General features: G+C 39.4%; 1 protein-coding gene across 1 annotated transcript in view; it reads left to right on the plus strand.

Annotated features, from left to right (window-relative positions):
- Positions 1-13485: 13485 nt before the first annotated feature.
- Positions 13486-14149, plus strand: part of LOC150085838 (serine hydrolase BPHL) — a 177274-nt gene continuing 176610 nt past the window's right edge. Inside the window, exon 1 of the mRNA XM_090373514.1 lies at positions 13486-13596. Coding sequence (XP_090229640.1) covers positions 13511-13596 — 86 coding nt within the window. The 5' untranslated portion in view covers positions 13486-13510. The remainder of the gene's footprint in view (positions 13597-14149) is intronic.

Here is a 14149-nt window from a genome sequence, read left to right on the forward strand (position 1 = left end):
TATTGACATCAAGTGGACCAATCTGATTCATTCCCTTCCTTCTAAAGTTTATATAAATAAAGAACTCTTTGCTGTTTTTCTTTGCCAAAGATTTCTTGTAATCTGCCTAACCTCCTTTGTGGCTTGATTACAGACCAACTTATATTTTCCATAGCTTCTGTGCCACCCATTAATTTATATGTATCCCATGCATTTTTCTTCTCTTTCACATGTTTCATTAGTTCATCTGACATCCATTTAGACTTAAACCATCAACAATATTTCTTAGTTGGCATGAAAAGCCTAGTAGCTTCCAAGATTAATTCTTTGAATATTTCTCATTTAGAATATGCTGTTGGTAACATCATCAGTTGGTCTTACTATATAGACTTTAAAAACTGTCTCAGACCTCCATAATCACCTTTACGAAAGCAAAAACCCGTCCCTTTACCCCTGAAGATAGTTACCTCTTTGAGTAAATACCACATCAGCACACTGTGCTCACTACCACCTAGTGGTTCCTTTATCTGCAAATGCTTAATGCATGAAGAATCACTACTGATAATCAAATCAAGATTATTACTCCCTCTAGTTGCCTCCCGAACATGCTGCTGTTGAAAACATCCATCCAATAAATCCACAAAAGTCTTGCTAGGTTGAATGACCAACCTACAAGTTCCAGTCAATATCTGGGAAATTAAAATTCACCCATTATAAAACAATCTGATTTACTGGTCCACTCTTTTTCTCTGTATAATTGTTCATTATACACATCAGAGTCATTAGGCCTACTGCACACTTCTACTCTCAATTTTCCATTCCCAGTTCTTATGTCACACTAGAATGACTCGACACTGCACTGTCCAGCCATGTCAACTGGATGCACTTCCTTAATTTTATGTGTTATGATTGATTATTATTAGCTATATGGTGCAAGGAAGCTTGAGGCTTATCCTGCACCAGCCAAAAAAAAATTCCCAAGTTACCCTGAGAGACAGAGAGAGAGAGTGTCAAAAGTAAAAGGGAATCACCAAGAAAGAGAAGAATTATGATATCCAGCTCAGGACCCTCGGTGTGCCAAGCCCATATTCACCAGTTTCTTAACTAATAGCGTCACCGTCCTTCCTTCCTATCCTGTCTATCCTTCTTGTACACATTGTACTCCCCAAATTCCAATTCTGCATTCCTTATATTTGTGACACCACGTTCTGATATCCCAACGATATCTGCCTTTGATGTTTGACTGGCACTTTAAATTCATCAAATTTATTTACTACACTGCTAGCATTGCTGTACATGCAAGTATATATACACCTGTTATTTTTCTTAGCTACCCTAACACAGCCCATCTATTTACTTGGTACCCAATCACTCCCAGTAGTCTTTGAAATCCACAGCACCTTGTTTTCCAGACTGCTGCTCATTCCAATGGACATTCCAATTCCAATATGGACTTGCAGCTTGTATGACTTCATCAATATTGTTAATAAACATTGAAAGCAGTATGGGTCCCAGCACTGAGCCCTGAGGGATTCCACTAATAACATTAGTCTAAAAAGAGCACGCTCACTTATAACCACCCTTTATCTTCTGATACTCGACCATCTCTTTGCTTGCCCTTAATGCATTCTGCTGTAATTTATACAGCCATGTCAAAAGCTTTACAGAAATCTAAGTTTATGTTGTCATTCTTTTTTTTTTCAGTTCCATTGTCATAACTAATATAACTAATAATGAATACTGAATAACTAATAATGAACAATAAAGTAAAATCAAATTAAATAAAAAGTAAAGAATTGCCAAAGAAAGAAACCACGTGTCCCACAATTCCTTATAATTAGTTTACTAACTTACAGTATATCATATTAAATGTTTTCCATACTAAATTTTTTTTTAATTCTCAAGGACCATCGTTATGTACAGGTACTTTTTTTTTTTTTAGAACCTATAGTACTTTAGTACTGTGCATGGGCTGAAGGTTGAAAAGTTGAAAGAAGATACTTGTTGACGGTAGACTTGAACTTCTCTTGATTGTAATTTTCAGGAAATACATAAGAAGGAAGATTGTTTCAGAATGGTTGTGGCACGTGTTCGGATTGCTTTGAAAGAGACAGAGAGAATTATAGAAGCCAATTCAGAAGAACAGTGCCCGTAGAAGTATCTATAGAAAGGTCTATAAGACAGAGTGGAGAGACTCTGTTAGAGAGAGAGCCTGTTGCATGGTAGAACAGTGGTATCGTCACTGTCCTCCCCACACCGGGTGGAAAAGGCCGGGTTTCAAATCCCGTCGATGACTCAAGGAATTTTAATGGGCTTTTTTCACTCCGTGGCTGAGTTAGTCAGTTTCAGACACAATAAGTATATGGGTAGATGTAATAATTTACGGCTGACACTTTAATTAACCTAACTGCCCTCTTTTGAATGGAATCTAGAAGCCTGAGAGGTTTTGGGGGACACCGCCCCAGATGTGGGGACAATATTACATGGTAGGCCGGATTTGCGATTTCTACCGAGTCAACAACAGTTTGGAAGAAAAGTAACGTCAAGAGAAAACCAAGTTTTTTATTTGCAGAGGAAGCAATATTTGTAATGTGCTTTATGTCAGGAAAGCTTAGAAGTCAGGGTAATCCCTAAGATCTTGCCTAGTTATCAGAGCATCATCAAAGATAAACATAGGAGCAGAAGAATCCTTTTTGCGAGATATAAGACAGGACTGAGTTTTAGAAGGATTGAAATTAAGTTATCTTTGTCCCACTGGATATCAGCATTTAAGGAAATGGTAGTGAATATTCGAGAAGTTGAAGCTGTTTGAGCAAGGCAAGGTTTCTCAATCTGGAAGGTGGAATGCAATGTGCTATCATCAGCAAAACTATTGTTAGGATTTTCGGTTAATGGAAGAAGGTCATTCATATACAAGAGGAAAAGAGTGGAAGAAAGAACTGAATCTTGGGGAACACAAGCATTAGTGGAGAAATTAGAAGAGAGAGAACCATTTACCTTTAACCAGTGAGCTGTCAGAGATAAAACTGGATACAAGTTAAACCATAAGATGGAAGCTTGTTTAGAAGACCTTTATGACAAACATGATTGAAAGCCTTTGAGATGTCAAGAGCAACTGCTTGTGTTTCACCCAACGTTTCCATTGAATTACTCCATAAATGGGTAACATAAGCCAGAATATCACCAGTGGATCGACATTGATGGAATCCATATTGGCGATCGTTGATCAGACGGAATGTTTCTATATAGTTTAAGAGTTGGCGGTTAATTAATTTCTCCATTACTTTAGAAAAGTAGAAGTAATTGCAATGGGACGATAATTGGATAGGACAGATTTGTCACCCTTTTTAGGAACTGGCTGGATATGAGCAAATTTCCAAGCAGAAGGAAAAACACCTTTGGAATAAGAAAGTGAACAAAGGCAGCAAATAACAGAGGTAAGTTCACGAGCTCAGGACCTGGAGCTTTCTTAGCATCAGATTCATCAAAATCCTTCTGACATCCTTTTGAATGAAGACGACAGGAGGCATTGAATGTAGTGTACTGGAATGGTTTGAGGTGATTTACCAAGATCATCAAAACATCAGTTGGAAGAAAAATAGGATGCCAGCAGGTCAGCTTTATCTTTGGCTGATGTGGCAACAGAACCATCTGGTTTTGATAAAAGTGGGAACAGAGATGGGCAAAAATTGCAGCCAATAGTTTTGGCAAGAGACCAGAAAGGTCAGCTACCATTAGACAAGAAGCAAGTTTTCTACTCTTAGCCTGTTTGAAATCTAGTTTGGACAGATTAATAACTGCTTTACAAAGTATAAATGATACTTAATAATAAAAATTATTAATATGCTGCGTCACTTATACAAACGTAGTTGTGGAAATATTTCGTAATAAAAATTTAGAAATATACGATTTCAGAGAATATAGTCATAGTGGTTCGCTTTAAAAATATTAGCATTAGCATTAGTAGAGGCATATAAGCTTGCTTTCTTGCAAGAAAGCAAGCTTATGCAGCATCAGCCAAAAAACAAAACAAAAAAAAAACACACTTTCATTTCACCCCTCCATTCATTCCAAGTACCTGTCCAGCTCAGCCTTAAACTTATTTAGGCTATCAACTTCCACAACAAAGGATGCAAGTCTGTTCCACCAACCAACCACCCGCTGGTTAAAGGCAAACTTCCGCACATCTGTCTTTCCTCAATTTGAATTTATGCCCTCTCAAATGATTACTCTGAGCAAGAGGAAAAATTCCATCAGCATTGAGCATGCTCAAACCATTCAAGGCTTTATACACCTCAATCAGATCACCTCGCAGGTACCTAGTCTCCAGACACGTAATTTGCAAAATTTAAGCCTTTCTTCATAAGAGCAACCCTTTGTTCCATTCACTAATCTTGTTGCTCTTCTCTCTACTCATTCCAATAGCTCTACATACTTCTTAAAATGAGGCCTCCAGACCTGTATACAGTTCTCAAGGTGTGGCCTGACCATTGCCTTATATAAGGGGATAATCACCTTGTTTTCCCTGCTAGAAAAAATTCCTGTTAGGTTAGGTTAGGTTAGGTTAGGTTAGGTTAGGTTAGGTTATGATAGCACATTGCATTCCACCTTCCAGATTGAGAAACCTTGCCTTGCTCAAACAGCTTCAACTTCTCGAATATTCACTACCATTTCCTTAAATGCTGATATCCAGTGGGACAAAGATAACTTAATTTCAATCCTTCTAAAACTCAGTCCTGTCTTATATCTCGCAAAAAGGATTCTTCTGCTCCTATGTTTATCTTTGATGATGCTCTGATGAGCTACTCTTACAGCCCGTCTGCACTGCTCAGAGAACTTCATATAGGCCCCTCCGTAGCCAGGTGGGAAGGAGCAGCAGTGCGTAGCACACGCTTCTTGATTAGACCGGGGTTCGAGCTCGTCACCACCAAATACGAACGATGCGGAAAGGTCAGGGAATGACCACCGCATTTCCCGGAGCAATATGGCCTTAGTTGCTAATGCTCCTAAAAAACCAAACAAACAAAACAACAAACTTCATATCTGCCTACACAATTACCCCCAGGTCCTTTTCATTCTCTACCACTGTCAGTGTAGTACCACAGGGTTGATATGTCACTCTGGGGTTGCTGCTTCCCATATGTAGTATTTTACATTTGTCAATCTGAAACTTCATTTGCCACCTCTCAGCCCATCTGCTCAACTTTTCTAGATCCTGTTAAGCAGCGTACCGTCATTAGTGTCCTTAACAACCCTGCGAACCTTCGCATCGTCTGCAAACTTGGACATTAAGCTTGATATACCATCATCATCATTTATAAATACAGAAAACAACAATGGACCCAACACTGAACCCTGAAGGACACCACTAATAATATTAGTTCACAATGATAGTGTCCATTGATTACCACTCTCTGTCTTCTCCCACTTAGCCATCCCTTTATCCATAGCAGCAATTTTCCTCCAGTGCCACACTGCTCCAATTTGTGCAGCAGTCTTACATGTGCAACAGTATCAAAAGCCTTTCTAAGATCCAAATATATGATATCAAAGTTATTCCCTGCATCCAGTTCCTTTGTGACCACATCATAATATCCAATCAAATTAGTCAGGTAATACTTTTCCTTAACAAAACCATGCTGTGTCCGAGCTATAAATGAAGTCTTATCTAGATGATCCTGCAGTGCCTCCGTTAATTTTCCTGGAACGGAAGTTAAACTAACAGGTCTGTAATTACTTGTGTTGCCCTTTGATATTCCTTTTTGAATTATGGTCACATTTGCACATCTCCAGTCCATGGGTGCCTCCCCTGAGTCCAAAGAAGCTCTCATAATTATGGCTAAGGGTTTGCTTACTTCCTTTTCTGCTTCCTTTAATATAACTGGATAGATCCCATCCACCCCAGGTGCCTTTTTTATGTTTAATTTCAAGAATTTCTACTCCACTTTCCTCTCACTTATTTCAAAATCATCCAGTTCACTGCCAGAGTTTAACTCACCTTTGGCATTCCCCTCCCTGAATAACTCCTCATGGGTGAATGTAAATGCAAAATACTCATTTAGTTTGTTAGCCACCTGAGCAGGATCATCAACAGTTGAACCATCAATATCCAGTGGACCAATCTGATTCATCCCTTTCCTTCTAGAGTTTACAAAAGTAAAGAACTCTTTGCTGTTTTTCTTTGCATCCTTTGCCAAGGATTTCTCATAATGTGTCTTTGCCTGCCTACTCTCCTTTGTGACTTGGTTACAGACCAGCTTATATCTATCATAGGCTTCCTTGTCACCCATTAATATATATGTATCCCATGCATTTTTCTTCTCTGCCACATGTCTCATTAGTTCATCTGACTTATACTTATCATTATAATTATACTTATCAGAGTCATTAGGCCTATAACACACTCCTACTCTCAATTTTGATCTCCCAATGCTTATGTCACATCAAACTGACTCGACACTGCACTGTCCAGCAATGTCGACTGGCTTCACTTCCTTGGATTTTATGTTTCTTAACTAATAGTATAACCCCTCCTCCCTTCCTATCTTGTCTATCCTTCCTGTACACATAGTACTCTTCAAATTCCAGTTCTGCATTCCTTATATCTCTGTGACACCACGTCTGTGATATCCCAAGAATATCTGCATTTAATGTTCTAAGCAATACCTCAAATTTCATCAAATTTATTTACCAAACTCCTAGCATTGGTGTACATGCACCTGTTGCTATTGTTAGTTACCGTAACACAACCCATGTGTTTACTTGTACCACAAAGACTCCAAGCAGTCTCTGAAATACCCTGGTACTTGTTTTCCAGGCTGCTGCTCATTCCAATTGAAGCAGTGCAAGAATCACTTTCACTTCTGCCAGTGGCTACTGTTAATCTATTAGTTCTTGTATCCCCCCAAGCTAGCAGTTTTCCGACCCACCTAACACTGCCTCGATAGCATCAGCAAATATTCTTGCACCCTTTCTTTTTAAGTGTATCCCATCCCCGTAGAAGCAGTCTCTCCTGCTAACAAGTTTACGTTACGTATTATTTTGAAAGGGTTTCGCTAAACAACATTTTACGTTGAAAGGGGTTTGCGTTAAAAAAGATATTATCTTGAAAGGGGTTCATGAGTCAAAAAAGGTTGGGAACTGCTGCTCTACAGGAATGTATTCATGTATAGTGTCTTCTGTACAGCTGCTCCAGGAACATTAGTTCATCTCCGCCATGTTACTCTGTGATACAAAACTCTGTACAACGGCCAGAAACGTGTAGTGTTATGTGTGCATATATTATGTGTGGTTTAGTCATTTCTGGCCACTTTGCCACCGGGTAGGCGACCTCTTGGAAAGCATGCTCATTGCCCGTCTACACGAGAATGTGGGCTACAACTAGATATGTCCTTAGCCAAGTGGAGATAGTCCATCACAATGTTTGTCTGCCCTGAAGAGGGCGAATTCCCGTACCCACCAGAAATAGTGTTATACCAGTGGGTGCCAGTAAATGCTGGACCCGCAGCTACCAAACTTAGCCTACCAGCATAGAGAAAAAAATAAATAAAATCATAATTTAAAAAATAAAATAAGTTAATTAAAAAAGTAAAATTAAATTAAATTCAAAATATATAAATAAATAAAATAAAATAAAAAAATTTTAAAAAAAATAATAAATAAAAATTTTAAAAATTAATAAATAAAAATTTTAAAAAAATAAATTATAAATAAAAGTAAGAAAAATAATAAATAAATAAGTAATGATTGTAAATATAAAATAAAATAAAAAGATAAAAAAGATTTCTTCTATTTTCTTTAGTTGGTATGGCTAAAGAAAATAGAATTTATAAAAATAGAAACAAAAATAAATAAATAAATAAAAATTAAATATATATAAATAAATTTTAAAAAAATAAATAAAAGTGAATTGTCTAAGATTGGACAAAACCTGCACCCACAGGAGGCAGTACAATACCAGTGCGTGCCAGCAATCTTTAGGTTGCCCAAGCGTGAGGGGACAAAAGTCAAAAAAAAACTGTATCAATATGGGGTGGATCTTCAAAAAAATGATCTAAGAGCTATTTAAGGTGACAATATTTTATCTTTGCAAGACACCATTCACTGTTGAGGCTGACGACATTATTGAAGGTGCTCAAGTCACAGTAGGAGGTGGAGCTAAAGTGGGATTGGCCAACAGAAGTTTTCTTCTTGCAAATAAATCAGAAGCAAATTGTTGTAGGATTCCAAGGTGTGAGGCAGATTCTACTAGATATTTTTCGTTGCCAGGTGAGAAAGTGTTTATAGTCTTGTAGGGATTTCCATAGGTCAGCATAAAGAGGGTAGTGATAGAGCACGTGTTTCCAGTCTTACAGTTGGAGACAAAGGCAAGAATCAGTATTACATATTCTGAAATGAAAGAGTTTGGAGTTAAAGGAGCCATGTCCGGTTATGATAAATGATGTGTAGAGGTTTGGAGAGAACCGTAGGAATTTTTCATGTTGGCAGTAAAGGAGACATACGGTATAAATTTATATGTAGTTCTGCCTTTAGGGGTTATATCCCAACGATCTTGCCAAATTATTAAAGCAGACGAAATCTGGGTTTTTTAAGCTTTGGTGTCTGCATGGACATCATTCTGTACCATAGAATTCCATGGAGGTCTGATGTTTTTGAAAGTAGCAGAAGGCATGATGTAAAATGTGCAAGTCCAGATGTAATACTCCAGCTATGACCGGAAGGGCATCAGTTGAGACAGTCCTGCAGGCACGGAGCATTGTAAGAATCATGGATCTTTGCAAGGAGAGTAGTTTTAATTTCAGTTTGACGTTTTAATTTTGTCATACCAAACCAGAGTAGCATAGCTTGCAATAGGTATGAATGCTGCCTTTTAATATAAGAAAAGAACTCTGCATCCAAGCCCCCAGTCAGTTCTTGTAAGAAACGAAATACCTGGTAATATCGCCCACCGAAACAACATATATACTTGTACTCCTTATGGGAACCCTTGATCCAAGGCAATTCCCTCAAATAAAAATAAACGGAACCACAATCAGGTTCGCCATCCAAATGAGATACATTGGCATAATCCTTGACACAAAGCTCACATTCAAGCCACACCTCGTACAACTCAGAAAGAAAATTAGAAACTATGCTGCCATGGTAGGCCGAGTCACGCAACGAGACTGGGGACTAAACAAAAGAACGCTGGTTCTTTATTACAAAGCCACTTTTATCCCCATAATCCCATGCGCAGCTGCCATATTCTACCACAAAATGACACCATAACCAAACAAAAGGATCCTTAACTCAATACAATGGTCAATATTGTTGAAAATAACTCGTGCTTCTAATGCAGTCAGCACAGAGGCGCTCTAGGTTCTGGCGGGAGTCTTGCCACTGGACCTGGTATTCATTAGATGTGGCCTGACATACTACATAACGAAAAGGATTACCATTACCTTCTTGGGGCATACAATAGAACCGCAAAACGGAGAAAAACAAGAGAAATCACGATTTCTCTTGTTTTCTCTCAATTTCTTACGATCTTGAGACAAATCTCACGATTTCTCTCAAGCACACCTGAAACAAACGTGGGAGACCAGATGGTCCACCTCACACAAGTGCGAGGTAATGAAGAAATTCACTCCCTATCAGAAAAAACCTATCGGAAGTCGCCTGCTTGGGTCCACCCTGGCCTCTACACAACCTTCATGCTGACTGTCCACGGGCCATTTAATGACAAACTTGCCACGATGGCTATACTCCAAGATCCAAACTGTCCTTGTGGAGAAAGAGAAAGCTGGGAGCATCTGATGTAACAGTGACCCATATATTAGGACTTGCGGGGAATCTTCATAACGAGACTGAGATTACCCCAACAGCAAGAACATCACCTATTGGATTCAAGGGACAAATACCAAATCCTGTCCAGATTTGCCCGGGACCTTTTCGCAAGAAGAAGAACTCGAAATGCGATCAGGAACTGACGAGAAGATCCACTGAAGAGAATGCCATAAGCAAAACCACACAAGGACAAGACACCCCAAGAGACATCGAGTATATGACTCTCAACTATAATGATCAATCCTCCTGAGCACTCAATGAACGAGATGAGACTCTGCTCCTATGTGCGACCCAAGCACATTAGGCACGGACGACTAGTCAACTCTACAACCCAGGATGGGAACACACCCCTTATGTGACCTAGGACTGAAAACATTCCACACAGTTCATTATTACAAAATAGAACTCATGGAACTCACAGCCCAGATATGGTCATTACTGAACTGATAAAAGGTGCCATCCTCAGAGTAGACACCTGAGCACCGAGATCTAATGTGATGACTTGCAAAGCAATTGATAGGACAACTGACTGAAGACAAATTGAGGTTATAGATAACCTGACCCAACCAAACAACAATGGTGGACGTAGCGCCTGGCTGACAGTGATTCGCCACCAGCTGAGACAAATAAAGAACCAACCCTCCCAAAGAAAACACCCGAAACTGGAACAAGAAAATACAAGAACGGGACTAGCCCCATAAATGATCGAGCTAGAAATTACGAAACAAATGCCATATAGCGACCTGAAGAGGGCATCCTAGCCCCCCCCCCTTTCATCTTTGAATATTTCCCTGGGGGAAGGGAGGGGCGGTTTTTTCTGTCTCCTCCCCCCACTTTTCCTTTCTAGTTGTGCATGGGCCTGCCCCACTGAAACTTGGAGCTAACTTCTCTGTTGGCCCATACTTCTGCCTTTCTCCCACCAAGTCTTCAGTCTCCCTCCCCTGTCCATCTAAATGCTAGCGAAAGCCCTACACACCTAAATTTAAACATGTCAAATCACCTTTCGCTCATATTTTGACCTTTTCAAATTCAAGCGACACCGCCCTCACGAATCGATTAGTTAAAAAAAAATTTCTTTTTTTTTTTGCTGAAATCTCAGGAAATTACGCGGCAGGACCTGCCAGAGTAAATAAGTCTGCTGGGTTCCTGGTCTGCCTCCACGGACCAACGTTGGGCCTCAGCAGGGGTACAACGGCTAAGCGACCAGATGAACAACAGTACACGACATCACACAAATACAAAGCCTACACACTTTTAAATCTCTGGCATTCCCAGCGAACTGGTACACCCACAATGAAAGCAACGCTGGGATGAGGGAAACCCCTGGTGCCTCTAGACATCAATACACTTTCACTTTCAGTTCCAATATATGATACATAGCCCCATGAACTCTCCTGGGTTGGCAACCTGTCTGCATTGCTCATAGAACTTCATATTTAACCTTAGAATTTCACTCTCCCACGTCTTTTTCATTTTGCATTATCCTGAATGTAATACACCCAGTTGGTATGTTAATCTCGGATTACTGCTGACCATATGCTGTACCCTGCATTTATCAATGTTTATCTTCAAGAGCCACGTTGTTCTTCCAAGTTATAAAATGAATTTATTATGCTACTAGCATTAGTGCACACATAAGCGTATATGCACTTGGTTTTTATCTTTAGGAACCCTAACACAGCCCATTTATTCCTTTTCTATGAGGTCTTCCAGTGGGTCTTGAAACCCCCCGACACCTTTTTCTTTTCATGCTATTATGTGCTCCAATACAAGCAGTGTAAGGATCACTTACACCTCTGCCCTCGTAGGCAGCACATTTATTAGAATCGCTGTCCTCCCCACACCATGGATGTAAAAGATTTTGACCTTTTCAAATTCAAGCGACACCGCCCTCACGAATCGATTAGTTAAAAAAAAATTTCTTTTTCGAATCCGAATTCGAATCCGTCTGTGATGTGAGGAATTTTTATGAATCTTTTAGAAACATGGCTGTGTTAGTCAATTTCAGCGAGAGTAGCATGGTTTTTTATCCTGGAAACTCGGGGTTTTTTTTGCCCAGAAAACAAAAAATCGACTACAGAACACGTGCAATTTAGAGAGAGTATATACGGAGCAATATGATCTTAGTCGCTGATGATCCTAAAACTCTGCTACAAAAGCAACAACAAAAACCACAACTAACACCTCTGCCTTCGGCTGTTTGTAATTTTATGCTTGTGTATCCCCTGGCTTCTCTTCCCCCAAAACCAAACTGTTATATTAGGATCACCCGGTAATTTCTTACATATGCCTATGTGTATTGTGTCTGTAAATTGCGTGTGCTCGATGATCGATTTTCCTGTTTTGCTGGACGAAAAAACTTTGCTATCTATGCCTGAAACCGACTAACTCAGTCACAGAGTGAAAAAAGCCCATTAAAGTTCCTCGCTTCATCGACGGGATTCAAACCGGGGCATTTTCCACTTGGTGTGGGGGGACGGTAACGAAACCACTGTGCTACCGGTGCAGCTCCCGCTTCCCCAGCTAGCAGTTTTCCGACAATGCTCTGATAGCTTCTGCAAATATCTTTCCACCCTTCTGTTCATGTGTATCCTATCACTGTAAAACAGACTCTTCTGTCTCTCCTTTTTGTTCGGGTTATCTAGTTTTGGGGCATTATAGTCTTAGTTGCTAATGCATCAATAAAACCTAAACCACACCAAACCCGACCTTTCTTTGGTCTTCGACCATTGTTCTTCGTCCATGGAATAAAAAACGTCATGTGCATTGATAAATAAATAATAAATTTTCTGTTTATACTCCGGGACGACCAAACGGTTAGAGGAGTTCACAAGATAGACAGAATACAAGAAACAGCACCGTATTCAGCAATGACGGGCTTGAACCCCGGTCACTAGGCTAAGGCGGCCTGATAAACTTTGCCACATTGCTCTTTTATACTGCAGCTGCTACAGCGCTCTTTGCTTAATCAGAATAAGAATGCACCATTTTAGATTCTGCATATTTTGTGACTTGTTTGAAAGTGATAGGTATCGGAATGCTTCAATGACCCAGATCTCAGACCTTAATGCTATTGAATCCTTTTAGGATAAAGTGGGACATCGGTGGCTTCCGACGAAGCCATGCCCACATAACTAACTGAGCTACTGTATCGAACGAGTAATGGATTAACCTGTAATGCTAATCTGTAATGTATTAATGGATTAATCTGTAATGCTAACGCTACTCTGTGCCTAATCTAACCTATTATGGGCTATGGCAGTTTGGTTCAGCGTAAACGGACGAGAATTCAGAATGTAAAGAAAGTCTAAGCTTAGTCGACAAATCAATAAAAGATTCTTAGTAACATTCTGGTGTCTGGTTACTTTTGCCAATATAGAGTGTGTAAATTATCCATCCTAGCTTGCTGTTTTGGCACCATGAACTGTAGTTACCTGTAATTTTCTGTTTCCCTTTTGCCATGCGAATGTTTTCTTCTTGTTTTTTTTAAATCTTTGGCAATAATAAGGATATATGAAAACCTACTCGACCCAATGCTGCGCTACCTGGTGCGTAATTCCGTTTTATTTTTACTTGTTATAGTATAACTTTTTTACTTACATTTCGTGAAATAATTCATATACTGTACATAAATCTTTGTTTTAAATATTGTAATAGGTTATTTTTCAATATGGGTTTCACTCCGCTTATTTCATTCTGTAGATTTATGAGGATGCATATTTTATATAAGGAATCGTCCAAAGTTTTAATTCAGTATAAGTCTGTTTTTGCTCCGGCTACGTCAATTCCAACGTAAGACAAATGTGATTGTGCTTTTTAATTAAAAATAATAATAATAATAAGTTTACGGTTACGAGAAACTCTCTTGTTGGGTATGCACTTTATTATTATTATTATTATTATTTTTATGGAAATTATGCACATGTGCCCAAAAAGAATGGATTCTCAAAACTGGTACCATTTCAAAACATGAACTGAGATAGCTCTGATGGCTGGTGGAGTACAGTACCACCAGTGGCGTTATTATGCTTTGTGGCCCACTACCTTCCTGTCCAAAACAGAAAAAAATTTGGCTAAAATGCATTATTTGGGTACCACTTGTCTCCGCACAGTGGGCGTGGTCGTAGAACGGAGTGATTGTACGGTCGAGTTCTGTGATTGGGTGATTATTGTGAAGGCGCTTTCTGATTGTTTTGTGTCGTCGAGGAGGGTGGGGCTTAGGTTAGGTAGGGTGTTTTTCCCCCTATCCCGCTGCTTTTAAATCGGAAAACGGGTTTGCGATTTAAAAACAGCGGCAAGTGGGGGGAATAAACAACCTAGGAGGACAGTGGGCTAGGAAAGCAGT

Source organism: Mastigoproctus giganteus, chromosome 5, assembly GCF_048544385.1.
Source record: "Mastigoproctus giganteus isolate SK-2022 chromosome 5, ASM4854438v1, whole genome shotgun sequence".
NCBI classification, from domain to species: domain Eukaryota; kingdom Metazoa; phylum Arthropoda; class Arachnida; order Uropygi; family Thelyphonidae; genus Mastigoproctus; species Mastigoproctus giganteus.